We start from the raw sequence: 17,311 nt of genomic DNA on the forward strand, positions 1-17,311 counted from the left end.
ACTCTTAACACATATTCTAACACTATTTACTCCAAGAACAATGTAGGAAAAAAATAATTAATTCATTCTTGAAATCTGGAAAAATCACTTATTTTGGACCACAAGAATTTTGGACCGGAGGGAGTACCAATTATTTTGTGCTCCTTGATCTTCGTTTTTAAGGTTTCAGTTTCATTTGTTTTGTTGAATCAACCCGATTTACGTACGGTTGTTGAATTTGGGATCGACTTTTCATTGTTGATTCCTCAGGTCATTACTGCGACAACTGCAATACGTGGAACTTAAGCATATCAATCGGGAAGCAAATTCTGTAGCTGATTCCATGGCAAAGTTTGGCATAACCTTAGCTTCTATAGGTGGCCAACAGTGGTGGCATCCTCTATGTTTTATGCCCTTTTGCTTTCGATAAAAAATGTTCTGAGGTTGCTAGCTTGAATGGTTCCCCTTTATACTCCCGTTACTTTTTCTGTTTAATCTAATATAACTAACTTTATTAACATAAAAAATAGATTATAGTTTCAACCATTTATGCAATTTCGAAAAAAATGAGACAGTAAATTTTTTATTTCCACGTCTATAAAAAAATGAGACTCTAAAATTTTTATTTCCACGTCTATAAGTATTGAAACAATGAAAATTCTGAGTCTTAAATAACTTGAATTATATTTCGAGCGACGTTGTAATTCATATGCCGTGAACCCCTCATTCTTTACCGTGTGGTGAGGGATCAAATTTACCCATTATCGTCCCCTTTCTACTCTCCTCCCCATAGTAATAGTAAAATTATCCCTTGAGTGATTAAAACAGTTTAATTAAAAAAACTACAATAAATTTGTTAAAAAATATTCTCTATTTGTTTTTTTGGTTTATGTATTTAAAAAATCGACATATATTAAGGCCCCGTTTGACCATACATTTTAGCAACGTTTTTTCAAATTTTTTTTTGAAAACATTGTTTGTTCATAGGTTAATGATTTATTTTTGAAAAATTTCTGAAATTATTTTTCAAGTTCCCAAAATCTAGTTTAGGAAAGACTTTGGGTGAAACTTGTTCTCCCACTCACAAAACTTCAAATTTTTCTCAAATAAATTGTATATCCAAATATAATTTCAACTTCTAAAAATTACTTTTCAAAATTATTTCAAAAATTATTTTTTCAAGTTTCAACTAGGTCTACGTGGAAACGCTGCCTAAGTTGTAGGTTCTTTTTGCATTGCAGTCCACTCAATCGTGCAAATTTGTATTTCTCGTACATCAAACGCCCCAATGCTATATGTCAAAGTCAAATTCCTAGGAACTCCAAATCCAATCTAATCAGTTCGAAAAATCCGAAAGAGCCACGTGGACGCAATAAAAAGGACAGCACATTCCCCCAGCATCCAATATGAACAACCCCATCAAAATTCCTCACTAGTTTATTAAAATTAGCTTCAAAATTTTCAATTGACATTTCAATGGAAATTTCAGCATCAGAAAACAAGGAAGACGTAATTCCAGAGGAGGCGAAGGTGATATTAAAGAAATTGGCATCAGTATGGGACGATATAGTGGATCCGAATGCATTACATGTGTTTCGATTAAAGGGTGCAATGACTAACATGGTTTATCAAATCAAATGGCCGAGTAAGAATCCAGAACAGCAGCGATCTAGGAAAGTTTTGGTGAGGATCTATGGGAAAGGTGTGGATGTGTTCTTTGATAGACAGAATGAAATTAGGATATTTGAATTCATGTCTAAGCAAGGTCAAGGACCTCGTTTGCTTGGTCGCTTTCATAATGGTCGTATTGAGGAGTTCATTCGAGCTCGGGTCAGTTTTTTTCTCACACCTTAAAATTTAATTTTTCCCAAGTACATTATGTGGAATAATGGTATAGGTATTATTGTGATAGAATTTTAAATTAACTGCATGGTTATGGAAAAATGCGTTGAACTGAATTTCTGGTTTCGTTAGTTGACATGGATAAGTTTAGGACAGATGGAGTATGTGATGGTGAGCATATCATGTTTGTGAATATGCTTTTGTTTTTCTTCTTGTTGTTGTTGTTATGAATGCTAGCAGATTGGTGGTGTGATGCCTTTTAGCTGATCCTTTGTGATTAAAAAGAGACTTTTCTGTTGGGATGAAGGATGCGGATGTGAAGTGGGCCAAGGGCAGCTTTGAATGGTCGCAACCAAGTAAGCTTATGCTGCCAGGGAAAAGAGGAACATTGTTTTAGGGTACAAGGAGAGGGATTGGGTGATTGATGCGAAAAGTGAACCAGTTTGATGTTCATTTGCCTAATATCTACTTGTGTATTTCTATCATGGTTAACAACAATGCTTGATTAAACTAAATTGCTCCAAGTATTCTGGTTGCTACTCCGCCTCTCCTACAAAAAAAATAAAAAATTAAATGTTTATATTAAGGGCTTTGAGCCCCATCCAAGTGGTTTCTTACTTTCTTTATATAATGCTTTCACATTAACCCAATATTTGGCTTTGTGTATTGATGAAGTTCTAATTTGCCACATCTGGGCAAACCTGATGTGACTGCTGGCTGAGATACTCATAGACTCTTATGAAATATACTTTGACAAGCATCTGGCCTCCTTTTGTCAATACCCAATTATTACGAGGCCAAGCAGATTTAGGTTCTTCAGAGCTCATGATTGTCATATTTTAGTTTCTCTGTAAGCGATCCTAGGATATCAGAAGTTTGCCTAATTTCGCTGGGGTTACCTCATGCTTCATTGGCAATATTCTAAACATACCTGTGATGCACTTGTAATTACTGATACTTCAGGAAAATGAGGGGCATAATTGTATATAATACATCTTCCATGATTGGCATTTCAGACACTATCAGCTCCTGATCTGCGTGATCCAGAGGTATCTTCCTTGATTGCTGCCAAAATGAGAGAATTTCATAAGCTGGATATGCCTGGTCCTAAGACTGTCATCCTGTGGGATAGACTGCAGTATGCTCTTCTTCTTACTACATATCTGATGAATAGAAACTGCCAAATTATTACCTTTATCGTATGCTAAATTGCCTAAACAACCTTTTCTTCTCTTAATGCTCTAGCAATTGGCTTAATGTGGCCAAACGTCTAGCTTCCGCTGAAGAAGCTAAGGACTTTCAGTTGAACCATCTAGAAGACGAGATTTCATTGTTGGAAAAGAGTCTTGCGGGAAATCATCTAAGCATGGGATTCTGCCACAATGACTTGCAGTATGGGAACATAATGATGGATGAAGAGATAAGATCAATAACCTTTATTGTAAGTACTAAGTTTCTAAATCATAGATGATCGGTACAGATGAAAAGTTAGAGGAAAAATGCAATTAACTAAATAAGAAGCATATCTACCTAGATTTTAGCTATAACAATGTTTGCGTGTATGTTGATTTCATCTGAATCTAATTTGTGTTTCCGCGACCGATAACTGGGCAATGCTTGTATCCTGACTTGTTACTGCAGGATGTAGGTGGTTCCTGCTTCAAAGCTTCATCAAGCTCTTAATTGTTTTGGAGCTGCAGTTTTGTTTTTTGCCTTTGTATTTTATTTCAGTTATTGCTCATCCACTTGGAAAGGAGCAAAAAGATACGATAGATACTGTCCAATCTATTTATTCTTACTGAAGCTTCTATGCTTGGTCAGTATCTATGGCTTTTTAAGAAATAATTTATTCAGCTTGGGGGTGAAATGCTTTAGTAAAGCTTCTTTGTGGGTTTCTGAAGGGTTCAGTGTGGCTTTTATGTCATCTTCCTCTCTAGTAAAGAAGCATTCAATCATCTGGTTGTTATATCTCTTCATCTCCGTAGCAGTATCACCTTGATAATTTTATTGTCAGAGCTGATATACTGTCTTATAAGTTATTATTTGGATTTAATTTCTGTTATTTTCTTAAATCTTTTTCTATTAACAGGACTATGAATATGCTGGTTACAACCATGTTGCATTTGATATCGCAAATCACTTCTGTGAAATGGTTGCTGACTACCATACAGAAACACCTCATATCATGGACTTCAGCAAGTATCCCGGTCAGTCAACAGTAAATCATCTTGCGCAAATGTCTTTTGTTGTTCTGGTTCCCTGAAATGCTGCTAGCAAGTACTTTTTGGGTATTTACTTTAAATTTAATTAAGCCCCTTACAACATGTGGCAGGTCTGGAGGAGCGCAAAAGATTTTTGCGCGCATATCTAAGTAGTTCAGGTAGGTGAAAACTTCCATCTTCTATCATTTATCATATGTGGAACCTTTCAAATTTCATGATGGAGCACTTAAGCTTATATCTGTATACAAAGAGTTGTAACAACTATAGATTTAGTTAATCTCAAGATCTTGCCCTATCTATCTTTTATCCATTACGAATCTCAGATGTATTAGTCTGGTAAACAGGTGGCTCTCCCAGCGAACAGGAACTGGGGAAATTAGCTCAAGAAGTGGAGAAGTATACTCTTGCCAGTCATCTTTTTTGGGGTCTATGGGGAATTATATCGGTACTCCTCCTGAACTTATTTATTCTGACATAATTAGAGTAGTTTGAGCTGTGTATGGAAAAGAACAATCAATAGTCTAAGTAGGAGCTTGGAGCTGTACACCAAGTCTGACTGTAGAAAAACTTAAATAGATATAATTAAGAGATAAGTACGAAGTCTGTCAACAATTAAGAGATAATTGGATCTGTCACAATTAATAGATTATTGGCCATGGAACAAAAAGTACTGAGAACTTAAATAGGAAGCATAACATTTATAAAGTTGCTTTTCTTGAATGTTCTAACCATTTCATGTGATAGCTCCCTGGTTTGATGTAGTTCATAGTGGGTATTAAGAATTTGCATATTACTCAAATGCATTTTTGTAAAATCACTGTCATTTTCTTGGATCTTCTTGGTTTGCGATCGATGGCACCATTTTGTATGAAATGCATTTTTTTTAAAGGTTGTAAAATGCATCCATGTAATCGCCTTTTCAGCTGCTTAGGCTTGCAATATGGTCACAGTTTCTTCTATTTGAAGTTTGTTATGATGTGGAAATATAAATGTCGGCGGAGCTTTTCGTTGATTGATGTTGTCATATGCAGACAACAAAATAAGAGAGAATTGCTCTTAGGCCATAGTCAATAGCATGTCTGTCAAGATGCCAGCCTTAATGAACAATTCATGAATTGTTAATCAGTATTGATAAAGGCTCGCTTGAGGCTTGCTTAAGCCCTGAAGTTAGACAAAGTACTCAGCAGTCTCCACTATGTTAAGGCGTGCACCTCATCACTTGTAAACTTGCCTTGAAGAGGACTGTTATATAGCTTGCAAAGTGATATATTACTTGCTAAGGAAACGTTTTGAATGAATATGTTGATGCTTAGGAATAGGAAAATAGAATTTAATATCTAGTCCATTGAATTAATATGAGAAAACTTAAAACTTCACTTTTGCATCTAAATATTAAATTTAAAATGTTTTTTTAATCTTGAATGACATGATTAAACTTTTAATTGTATTATTTACAAATCTTTAAGCCATCTAGTTGTTATTTTTGTTAATATTGTTTCCCATACATATAAGTTTTTAGGTTTTCTCCATTTGCACATTTCTTCACTAAACCACATGGTTGATTGCACTTTGTGCCTAAAGCCTAAGCAGATTTGGCTCTTCTCTACCTTTTTGCCTTTGACAATAATGTTGTTATTGAGCTTTTATTAACTTCCAATTTTGAAGTTAGTTTTTTCTCTTTTCCAGCATCATGTGAACAAGATAGACTTCAATTACTTGGAGTATGCTAGACAGAGGTTTCAGCCATATTGGTCAAAGAAACCTGAGCTATTGGGATCTTCAGGTCCCAAGAAAGGTATCTTCTATTATTTTGTTAAATTCCTTTTCTTTAAACCAGTCTCAAATTAAAGGTTCTGAATTTTGGGGTTTCCTAAACTGTGCACTTTGGTCTTGCAGGTTAACATGAAACCAAGGACATGGATACATTTGGTGATTTATCCCTTTGAGTTTTGATTGTGTGGAGTGTCAATATCTGCACCTTTGCAAGAAGAAAGTCTTTCTTAATCGAAACTTTTCATGGAATAATTTCTGGTGATAACGTTTATATCAGCTAAGTCTAGATTAGATAGTCAAGTGTATTAGCATTTTCTGCCAAATTTGCTTGGTTTTCTTGTGTATATCTCTGTAGAGAGGTGCTGGATTCAATTTTATTTTTTGCTGAAATAATACCTATGCAGCAACAACAACAACAAACCTAGTATATTCCCACAAGTGGGGTCTAGGGAGGGTAGTGCGTACGCAGACCTTACCCTTACCTAGTGAAGGTAGAAAGTTTTTTTCCAATAGACCCTCGGCTTAGAAAGAGTGAGAAGAGGAAGAAGGGGAAGAAAAAGAAAGAAAAAAGAGAAGAAAAGGGGGGGGGGGGGGGTAATTAGTAGTACCAAACACTAACAACAGGGAATACGATAGCAGAGGCGAACTAAATCATATAGTAGTACCAAACACTAACAACAGGGAATACGATAGCAGAGGCGAACTAAATCATATGACGAAGTAACGATCTACTTAAGCATATACAGGAACCCGAGCGCTGCTAAAGAAACTGGTAGGAAAAGGAGAAACTTACAACTACCTACTACCCTTCTACCGTAATCCTCGACCTCCATACCTTCCTATCAAGGTTCATGTCCTCAGTAAGCTGAAGCCGCGCCATATCATGTCTAATCACCTCTCCCCAATACTTCCTTGGCCTACCTCGACCTCTTCTCAAACCCGCCATGGTCAGCCTCTCACACCTCCTGACAGGAGCATCAATGCTTCTCCTCTTTACATGCCCGGACCATCTCAGCCTCGACTCCCGCATCTTGTCCTCCACGAAGGCCGCTCCCACTTTGTCCCGAATAGCTTCATTCCTAATCTTATCTCTCCTGGTATACCCACTCATCCATCTCAATATCCTCATTTCTGCTATTTTCATCTTCTGCACATGTGACTTTTTAATTGGCCACCACTCTGTTCCATAAAGCATAGTTGGTCGAACCACCACCCTGTAGAATTTACCTTTAAGTCTTGGCGGCAATTCTTATCACACAAGACGCCGGACGCAAGCCTCCATTTTATCCATCCCGCTCCAATACGATGTGGGACATCCTCGTCAATCTCCCCGTTACCCTGGATAATAGACCCGAGATACTTGAAACTACCTTTCTTGGGGAAACTTGAGTATCAAGCTTCAAATCCACGTGTGACTCATGAGCCCCGCCACGAAATTTGCACTCTAAGTTTTCTGTCTTAGTCCTGCTCAACTTAAAATCTTTAGACTCCAAGGTCTGCCTCCAAACCTCCAACCTCGCGTTGACCCCGCTTCGCGTCTCGTCGATCAACACTATATCATCGGCAAATAGCATGCGCCATGGCACTTCACCCTGTATGTGCTGCGTCAGCACGTCCATCGTCAAGGCAAATAAAAACGAGCTAAGAGCCGATCCTTGGTGCAGCCCCATCACAATTGGAAAGTGCTCTGAGTCTCCTCCCACAGTCCTTACCCGAGTCTTAGCACCATCGTACATATCCTTAATCACCCTAGTGTACGCTACCGGAATGCCGCTAACCTCCAGACACCTTCACAAAATTTCCCACGGCAGTTTATCGACGCTTATTCAAGGTCGATAAACACCATGTGCAAGTCCTTTGAAATAATACCTATGCAATTCATTTTTGTTTATTTGAAAGATTTTACCAGTATGATAAAGGAAAATCTAATGGTATGTTTCTTGGATGAAATTAGTTAAAGAGAGTATAATTGGAGATTAACGTTGTAATGAAAGTAGCTCGATAAATTTCTCTTTTCTCCTCTTCCTTCCATTCATCGAACATAAATATGATAATAACTTTTGGTTCGTGCACCACTTATCAACAATAAAAAATAAAAAGCAAAGGATTTATGCATTTAAAAGTTATAATAACTGCTAATTCAAACATTATAGTATTCTCTTTAACTTTGTCTGCAAAAATTATATATTATTCACATCAAAACATTGTGATTGAAATTAACTAATTAGATCTTGAACCTCGAGTTTCAATGACAAGGGTCAAAATCACTTCTTTTAACAAGTTGCAAAAAGTTTTTGTTGAATCGACAACCTTCTTTACCTCTAAGTTAATTGAACTTGGTCATTTGGTTTGAATACAAGTTATGCGGATATTAGTTATATTGGGATTATTTATGCTGGGATTACTTGATTGCTAATTTCACTGCTTTATCCTGGGATTACTATTCCGCCATCTAACAAGTATAAGTTTTTCCAGTAATATTTTTAATCTTGAGAGGATTAGTAACCAAACAAGAGATAAGGCGGTACTAAATTTTTATCTCAGGATTATTTTATTATCCATCATACCAAACGACCCTTAGTACATTTGCCTTGGTCTTCGAGGCAAATAAAATTAATACCTTCATATTATTTATAATCATCATCCGAATGAAAGCCTTGTTTAAATTGGTATTGCATACAAGAAATACCAAAATTGAAGAAAAAAATTATATGGAGGGCCATATATTTGTCCGTATAATCAATTTTGTCAAAATACAATTACTTAAGATCTTTAGGCCTATGATTAATAGAGACTTCTTCATATGCGTTTTGTGAGTTATGTTAGAATTTAGTCCTCCTATGTAACTGAAAAAGGTAAAAACTTTTTTCTAGAGTTGTTATATGAATGTTTTTGAAATAGTAACAATCCACAAGACAAGTACGAAACTATAGCAGAACAAAAAGAGAGACATTTTAACAGCACAAGGTCTTATTTTCAGGAAATTAAGATTTGACTCAGGTAATCCAACTATAAACTTTTTTTTCTTTATATAAAAGGAAAGCTAAATGCAGTTCTTTGCAGGCCTATTCAAAAGCAAAAACTTACTTCTATAACATGAGCAAGTTCAACTAACATGCGCGATTCACCCTCAGATTCCTCCCCTCCTTATGCTAATATTCGAAAGAACTAAGCTGTCGATAACCCCTACTGAGCTAAAAGAATGAGAGATCCCAAAAATGTAGGGATTTACATGTTCCTTTGGATCTCTTGAGTCAATGTTGCAAATGCTACTCTCCACTCGGGGCTAGTTGACCCGCTGCAAAATATCTTGTGCATTATTTTCAGTTCTTCAGGATCAGCTTTACTCAAAAGTCTTCTAAGTACTAACTGTAACTCATTGTCAGATGAATGATTTCCGCTACTTCTCACTAAATTAGCTTGCTGCTGCTGCTCATCCGCAGCCAACTTGCCTGTTTCCACCGCAGCAGATCTTGACACGAGAGGCTGCTCCAGAACGTCAACAGACTTCCATAAACCTGAAGACCCTTTGACGTTTTCACACCCATCCTTGAGTTTTAGCTTGTCGTTCCAGTACTCGAGGCATTGATGGTTTTTGTCAAGAGCTTCAATGGACTGTAAACACCAGTGTTAGCACAATGTAGGAGTAATTCACTTGGAAGCAAGTTATAAGTAGATGGAAAAAATTTTATTTATTAAAAGAGTCAGAAATAAGAAATTTGATCCTACTAGGATGAAATTGTTTATAAGCAAAGGCTCGAATGGATATACGGTACCATCACTTTGTACTCTAGGTTTTACAAGAGATTCCTCTCAGCTCGAAGAACTGAGGCTAGGTTCAAACAATAAGTGCGCGCAAGAATCTAAACCTAAAGTGGATAAAGATAAGGTGATTCCACTAATGAACCAACTACAAGATCACAAGATAGAAGCATCTTGTCCTTTCATCGGGAAATGTAGTGTTAATCCTGCTCATTTCTACTGTGCTAATTTAACTATGAATTCTTTCCTTGTTTTTCTAAAATCACATGTCGATTATTTGTTGATCAAACTAAAGCCAGTTAGTCCCAAACTTGAATGAGCAATATCGTGGACATAGCAACATAATAGGTAATACCTGAACTGTGTGTGGGGAGAGTAACCCAAACATTTTGAGCCCGTCGATACTTTCTTCAGGTTGCAATGGTGGTAGATCTTGTTTTCCTAGATTTCTTTTTGTTGTGATTTCTTTATTGACTCTCTGCAGAACCATTTCCCAGCATTTTTGAGCAGAATAACAAACAAAACTCTCATCTGGATGCTCTTCTAAGCTAACCTGAAATCAAGTAGACAATAATTAGAGTTAGAGTCCAGCAAATAGATCGAAACTGGAATTTAACACATTTCATTGTAAAGTATCAGTGGCTGTGAATCAGCACATTATTTACTCCCGTGTGAAAGCCTTAAAAAAACATAGCACGCTCAAAAAAAAATTCCGAGTGTGTTTCTAACCTTTCTTCAAAGTAGATGCTTACGTTAAGGGTAATAACGAGAAATTTTCCTTCCAAACACACTATGCAAATAATGAGAATAATTCATATATTTCCTTACAGGTACAACTATGCAAAAGAGAATAAAATAACAGAAGACTCGTCCTTACTATCTGATATTTTCTCAACTTATATAACTCATTAGGCAGAGTGATGAATAACATCTTACCTTGAATAGAGGTCCAAGGAGCCCACCATCCAAGATCTCACATATATAGCTACTAATTGTCACAGGATTGAGCACATCAAAGAACTTAACGCGGCTTCTAAATCCTGTTATGGAGCATCAACATTGAAATATACAATAAGGGCATTGAAATTTGAAGAAAATGTCACATAAAATGCAAAAAAATTCTAAGTATGAAAATCATATTTAACAAACCTTTAGGGAATATCGCCAACTTATTGCACCACAGCCTTCCCGAAACAATTGACCCAAAATTTAGCGGGTCGACATGGTAGGCGAGCTTTTGTTCAGACATTTTGCTGCTCGGGGAATCCTTATTAGTGTCAAGTGTTCCATTTTGATGAACACGAAGTGAGCACATGGAAAGATCAAAGCCAAATAACTTCTTGCCACTACTGTGATTCGAAGCATAAGAGTTGGTTGCATCATCAGATAATAAATGGAGATATTTTTCCGTAGCAAGAGAAACTGAGGATCCAGAATCGCAGACTAAAATAACTCCACCCCTTTCTGTAGGTACTTTTAAATCATCATTCATCTCTTGTATAGCTATGGATGTGGAGGTCTCATTTGCTTTTTTTCCGCACTCAGTGGACAAGCTGTTACAATCTAGATCAAAGTGATATCCATTAGTGGCAGGAGCTTCTTCTTTCGCACCTTTTGACAAGTTCTCAGGTGCACATAAAAGATGCTTCTGCTGATCTGACCAGAATGCATGTGTCTCGCTATGCAACGAGCTGCACTGCTTCTTCGAATAATGTTTTTGCTCGCTCAACAAACCTGGTAAGTCTTCATTTTTCAGCGAGGGATCCATTTCCAGTCCATTTCCCTCTGAACCCAGCTTCACAAAATTATGCTGTCTCCTATTTAAAGAACTAAAACCAGAAACCTTGGAAGCCCATAGTTCAATAGCACCCAATTTCCCCTCCAATGCTTGTACCAATGTGTTCAATTCATCCATGTTATAACGAACAAGGATAATTTTGTCCTCTGGTTTACAGGAACACATAAGATTAGCATGTTTAAGACATGAAAACTGCTCCGGGGAACACTTGCAACCAACTGCAGAGAGGTGTAAGTCATAGTAGCAAGAAAAGCATTCCTGCTCATCTTTCAAGCCAAAATCTCTATCCATATTTTGAAGTCGGACATGAGGTACAAGTCGCTCCAGTCTTTCCTTCTCCATCTCAATTCTTCTCTGCATGTAGGAAAAAAGATAGATTACTAACAATATTTGTGCCTCTTGTACACTTTTAAGTATATGAATCTTTGTAATTCACCTCCACTTTTTATGATTTACCAACAAAACCATCTTTGTAATTCACCTCCAATAGAATTGCATTTTGATAAAAGGACTCAAATAGAATTTCATTGTAACTGGATAATGGGGAGTTTCAATTTAAAACTAAAAGTACATTTAGGGGAGTTTATGTGATACTAAGTGCTATTATCCCTTATATGTGAAGATACCTAATAAATGGGGTCAAATCACAAAGACAGAAGTATTCAAATCCACATCCATATGTTTTGACATACTCAGAAATTTACCTTAATAGCTTTAGTCAGCATCCCATCCTTCCCACAGAAACTTTCCCATCTCACGTTTCTACTGTTTAGATTCTTAAGAGCAGAGAGCTCCCACAATGCCTCGATAGCTTCACTAGCTGCTCCTATAAGCAACTTATCATGTGAAAGTGAAGTTTTACGACGTTGCTTGCTGTAGAGCTCCACTGCAGTTAGTCCATGCTCTAACCAATCAACAGGGGCCAGATTAACGGCCTCCGCGCAGTTGAACCCACAGTTAAATCCAGAATGATAGGCTCTTGGGAATGTGAGCACAAACTCCCCTGGGTTCTGAACAGCACGGTACACTGGTACACCCTCTGACTTCAAAACTGAAGGAGACAACTGAGTTACCTGAAAAAATCAATGATGAGTTTGATATGAGGGTCAGCCCAACTTATTCCAAACTCAAACTACCAAGAAATGTGCCAATGCACTGGAAAAAGATTATGGACTGAAGGGAAGCTGAATTAACAAGAGAAAAGAATCTTGATGGCAATTTGTACAATTTATTAAAAGCGAAAGAATAGAATTTCAGATGTTCCACAAGTGACAAACAAACATTTCTGTTACGATATTCACATCTGTAAGTTGATGAGTAAACTTGGAAATTAGGTGAGGTTTATGAAAAGGAAAAGGGACTTGCGTAGCTCATTGTAACTAGAGGAGCAACTTGCATAGCTCATCACTGCTCGACTTAGCCAGTGGAGTATTATGGAACTAGGATGACTAATGCTTGATCAAGATTTAATTTGGAGTACCGAGTACTTACAAGTTCGTGAAGCAAATCAGGTTGCTCTTCAAACAGATCTGGCAAATGCTTTCTCATTGCATCCTCCAGGGCTGAAGCATGAGTTCCTGGCACTCCATACCAAATCTTTGGCTCACCCCAATGCATATAATTCAGAGAATAAAGATGGTGGTCCTCAACGTGCTTTAAGTAGATAAAAGGAAACAAGTATTCAGTCAATATAACGCAAATAAGTTGATCGAATAATAATTAAAAAAAAATAAAAGAAAGAGAAATCTGTGGTGTTTTTTTGTGGGGGAGGGGGGGGGGGGGGGGGTACCAATGACACAAGATGTTAACTGACGCCTGTAACAGTTAATACTTGGATGGTCAATACTATTCAGGTAAACAAGAGAAGAATTCACAAATGCACCCAACTTTGCGTATTTAATGAGTTCACTTTGTCAACTATATATTAAGTTTAAGTTGAAAGCTTAAAACAAGTCTTTATTACATACCCAACAGAATGATGAGAAGCACATTCCAATATACAGCCACGGGATCAAAACTCCTGAGATATTGCACTCCTCAAAGCACAATACAGAACATGGCAGGCGCGGTAAGTTGTTCAAGTTCCAACCAGAAGTCGCATACTGATTTAAAGTATGGGCATTTGGAGATAAAGATTCTTGGGGGAATCCACTGCCGAATACTCCAGTTTCCAGATCAGCTCCATAGTACACCTATTCATCAGATGAAGGTAAAAAATTTAGTCTTATTCAACTGATGAGCACATAATAGATATCTCAAAATACAAAGTAAATACCAAACTAAATTCCCTTACCTCAACTTCATCCGTTGGCTTCTCAATGATGCGCCAATACTCACCTTCAATTTCTTCAATGGACGGCTGCCATACCTTGTGCTGTTTAGATTCATCACAGGCTCCATCTTCAGTATCCGTCATCCCAAAATAGAACTCTTTAAATTCTTCGGCAAACGTCTCAAATTCCTCAAATGTGAAGTCAGACCCTGACTGAAACCCGAACTTCTCATCACTATCGTCCGATTGAGTATTTGATTCAGAGCCTAGAGCTCTTGGTTGTCTCCTCGTTGATCCCATCTTTGAGTGCCATTTTCTTTTCCTCTTTCTCTGTTTTTTCTTTTTCACGGGCTCCCTATTCTGAAGTAAATCAACTTGCTGGATTCGAGTCGAGAACTTAGCAAATTCCCACACATTCTTCTCTCTAAGTGGGCAGGGTGGACTCCAAGATGCAGGTGGTACAATCCTGCATATGCCATATGGCTGCGCGTAGGGGCGAATGCTTGCAATATAACCAAGTGGATCTTTGAACTCCTATCATTTGACCACAGGATGAGCTTAACCAATGGCTTTAAGCACACAAACGGGAATATAATAACTTTTGAACATGAAGTTTACCTCATCATTTGGATAGTACACAGGAGCATCCTGTAAGATGGGCCTACAAGATCCGCCAGGATTCCATCTTGCTGACAACTGTTCCAGAACAAGAAAGAACTACTTATGTACAGAGAGAAAAAGGTAGGTCATATGAGTGCCATGGTATGTATTAGACAGCAACGGGATCATGCTTAACAAAGTGGATGTTAGAAATTAAACTAAAAAGATAATGATTTTAATTATCCAAGTTCATTAGCACCACCACCACCAACAACATACCTAGCATAATCCCACATAGTGGGGAGGGTAGTGTGTACGCACACCTTACCCCTACCTTGTGGAGGTAGAGTGGTTTTTTCCAATAGAGCATCGGCACGGAAAAGCATAAGCACCACATGAATAATAAGAAAAATAAGACGGGACAACACCGAGAAGCCATGTAAAAGCAGCATAAATAACAACAAGATAATAAGATGATCGAAATGCAAGAAACGTCAGGTAGTCATAGAAACCTAATACCAACAGAATGCGAGAGTATGTACCAATACTACCGGTATGAATGATCTAGACTACCTAACGTACTACCCTAATCCTCGACCTCCACACCTTCCTATTAATGGTCATAGCAACATCCACCAATGTCTATAAATTAGAACACATGCATGACTAGGCATTCTACGACATCAAACATGGAGAATCGGCACAATTTAGACACAGTACATGATTAATCATATTTCTGCAAGCTATGCGATGATGAACACCAAATCGAAAAGGAGTTATAGATTTGTCCTTTTTACCTTCCGACTACGAGGGCTTCCTGAACTCTCAATATTATTTTCACCTTTTGGAGCCTGTCTAGAAGGATGTTCCTGCAAGGGAAGAGAATAGAGTTAAATCTCAATCAGATGAATGAATTCAGTCTTCCAATTGGTTTTTCTACATAACCGAATGTGATTTCTACTTAAGAAAGTTCTTTTAGTCAAAAAGCATTCAAGAATAAATTGTTCAAAATTTGTTTAGTTTGCAAAAACTGATCAACTAGCGGTCAGATCAGTAATCTCTTGAGTGCAAGGGAACAAATACTGGATATAACAGTGTACATTTTATGAGTCAGACACCCAGCCTAAAAAAGCCATAAGATAACGGTGATGTGTAATTATCCATTTATCCATCTTCTTTTCCTTATCCTACATTCCACCCTCGTCAGAAGAGGGATCAAAAGAACCAGAAAGCATCATTATTTTATCAGCATCGTCTTCACTCAAGACATTCTGATCAACCAAGAAAGAAGAAAGGAATCGTGAAAAGTACTCAACAGAGCTAACTCTTTCAGATATAAGGATCAATTAGAATGAAACATCAGCAGTTTGTATGATGCGCAAATGTCACTTTTCCCTTCCCTTGCTAAAGGAAAATTCAGCAGAACGATGAGCATCAAAATTTGGATCTTGCTAAAAAGTCTTAACCAAATAAAGCTAGGAAGTAGTAAAAGCAGAAGACAATCAGCCATGCATTTGGTCATTGAATGATATGAGAAAGTACTTAAAAGTTTTAGAAGAAATCCAGATGATGATCTGACGAAGAGTGTAGGCCTATCTTAAATGTGAAAATGTTTATTTTATCTGAAAAAACAGGGTACTCCATTTGATTTCATAAAAACGTTACTGTCACGAAGACATCTACAGACTTTGATTTTGTTATATTAAAAAAAGCAGCTTCTTTAGCCCTCTAAACATCCAATTCTTCTTTGTTTCCTTTTGTGTTTCTTTAAAAATCTCACAGAAGTACAGATCTAAACTGAGCATATAAGGTAAAGGCCACATAACATATCGGAGAACAAGTCACAGAAGTACAGATCTAAACTGAGCATATAAGGTAAAGGCCACATAACATATCGGAGAACAAGATAGATATGGGAAAGAAATTAAGACTTCAAAATCAATTAAAATACATAAACAAGTTGCAAATCAAAAGCCAAGCTTCAAACCTTCATGCTCTTTTTTTCAGTTTGCGCCCTGGAGCACATATACCCCTAATTTTATGCCTGAAGGATAGTATATAACCTTCACCTTGTCAGAGATCTAAAAATGGATCGATGCTTAATGAACTGGAGCTCTTCTCTCTTCAGTTATATAGACTTTTCCGTGAAGTTATATCTTCAGATTCTGGATTGCAGAAATCCGTATTGATTACACAGATATGAATTTTCAACTGCCAACGCATCAAAACGACAATGTAAGAAAGAACGGAAGGCAAATTGATATAAATGACCATTTGAAGAGAATCCTCCAAAGATTACCGCTGACTTAAATAGACGGGTAGTGGAACAGAAAACAAACTCTATTCAATGCATGAACCATTATTTACATTTCCCTTACTAGCCAAAGGCTCTCAAAATGTAAGCCTGGGGTGAACGCTAGTAATTCAAGATCCTAAAAAATTTCAAACAATGCGATATGGTTTTCCCTTTGCATCAATGTGGCGACCATGTATTTTCAAAATTTAATGGTGATCTTCCTCGATACAACTAGACCCCGATTAAATCAGAATTCTGCACTAATTTAATAGCCAATAAAGGACTTCAGCAATCCATCGACATTTTGTGGCAGGAATCATTTTAAAAAAGATAACTGGAGATAGTTCCAAAAACTAATGAGACTAAAGCTACATTTTTACTTCGATTCACAACACACTCTAAATTGGCAGTAACGAGGGCAGATTTGCCGAATACGTTCCAAGCAGGTATATAGCCTATTTAATATCAGTAGAGGAAGATAGTTTCGAGCAAGGAACATTACAACATAAATGAATGAAATATACACTAAAAAGGCAGCCTATTTTCATCAGATTCAGTTATATTCAGCACACGATCTGCAATTTTCGAGCTATGCTGTCTAGTGATTCCAACGGAAGAATGGACTTATAGAGTGGAACTTCTAAGCCTTCTCTATGCCCTCAATATCAATCATACAAATTTTTAGTGCTACCATTTTGCAGTTACTGCAATAATTACAGCTCCTGCGCCTACTAAGATTCATAAATGTATTCAGACTAAGCTAATCT

General features: G+C 37.2%; 2 protein-coding genes across 3 annotated transcripts in view; one reads left to right on the top strand and one right to left on the bottom strand.

Moving 5' to 3' along the window:
* On the top strand, positions 1,232 to 6,193 carry LOC109208934 (probable choline kinase 2). The gene is made up of 8 exons (XM_019372095.1): positions 1,232 to 1,809; positions 2,838 to 2,959; positions 3,067 to 3,262; positions 3,911 to 4,028; positions 4,154 to 4,201; positions 4,388 to 4,488; positions 5,730 to 5,838; positions 5,940 to 6,193. The coding sequence occupies exons 1-8, from the start codon at positions 1,456 to 1,458 to the stop codon at positions 5,942 to 5,944; spliced, it is 1,053 nt and encodes a 350-aa protein (XP_019227640.1). The 5' UTR covers positions 1,232 to 1,455; the 3' UTR covers positions 5,945 to 6,193.
* LOC109208941 (lysine-specific demethylase JMJ18-like) overlaps positions 8,821 to 17,311 on the bottom strand; it is a 10,033-nt gene continuing 1,542 nt past the window's right edge. For both annotated transcript variants that reach the window (XM_019372108.1, XM_019372100.1), the window contains exons 3-13: positions 16,236 to 16,459; positions 15,046 to 15,117; positions 14,267 to 14,344; positions 13,670 to 14,182; positions 13,344 to 13,568; positions 12,868 to 13,029; positions 12,081 to 12,449; positions 10,728 to 11,730; positions 10,515 to 10,618; positions 9,934 to 10,131; positions 8,821 to 9,431 (exon numbers count right to left, since the gene is read on the bottom strand). In XM_019372108.1, the coding sequence (XP_019227653.1) occupies positions 9,045 to 9,431; positions 9,934 to 10,131; positions 10,515 to 10,618; positions 10,728 to 11,730; positions 12,081 to 12,449; positions 12,868 to 13,029; positions 13,344 to 13,568; positions 13,670 to 14,182; positions 14,267 to 14,344; positions 15,046 to 15,117; positions 16,236 to 16,274 (3,150 nt within the window). In that variant the 5' untranslated portion in view covers positions 16,275 to 16,459 and the 3' untranslated portion in view covers positions 8,821 to 9,044. The remainder of the gene's footprint in view (positions 9,432 to 9,933; positions 10,132 to 10,514; positions 10,619 to 10,727; positions 11,731 to 12,080; positions 12,450 to 12,867; positions 13,030 to 13,343; positions 13,569 to 13,669; positions 14,183 to 14,266; positions 14,345 to 15,045; positions 15,118 to 16,235; positions 16,460 to 17,311) is intronic.

Source organism: Nicotiana attenuata, chromosome 2 (assembly GCF_001879085.1).
Source record: "Nicotiana attenuata strain UT chromosome 2, NIATTr2, whole genome shotgun sequence".
Lineage (NCBI taxonomy): Eukaryota > Viridiplantae > Streptophyta > Magnoliopsida > Solanales > Solanaceae > Nicotiana > Nicotiana attenuata.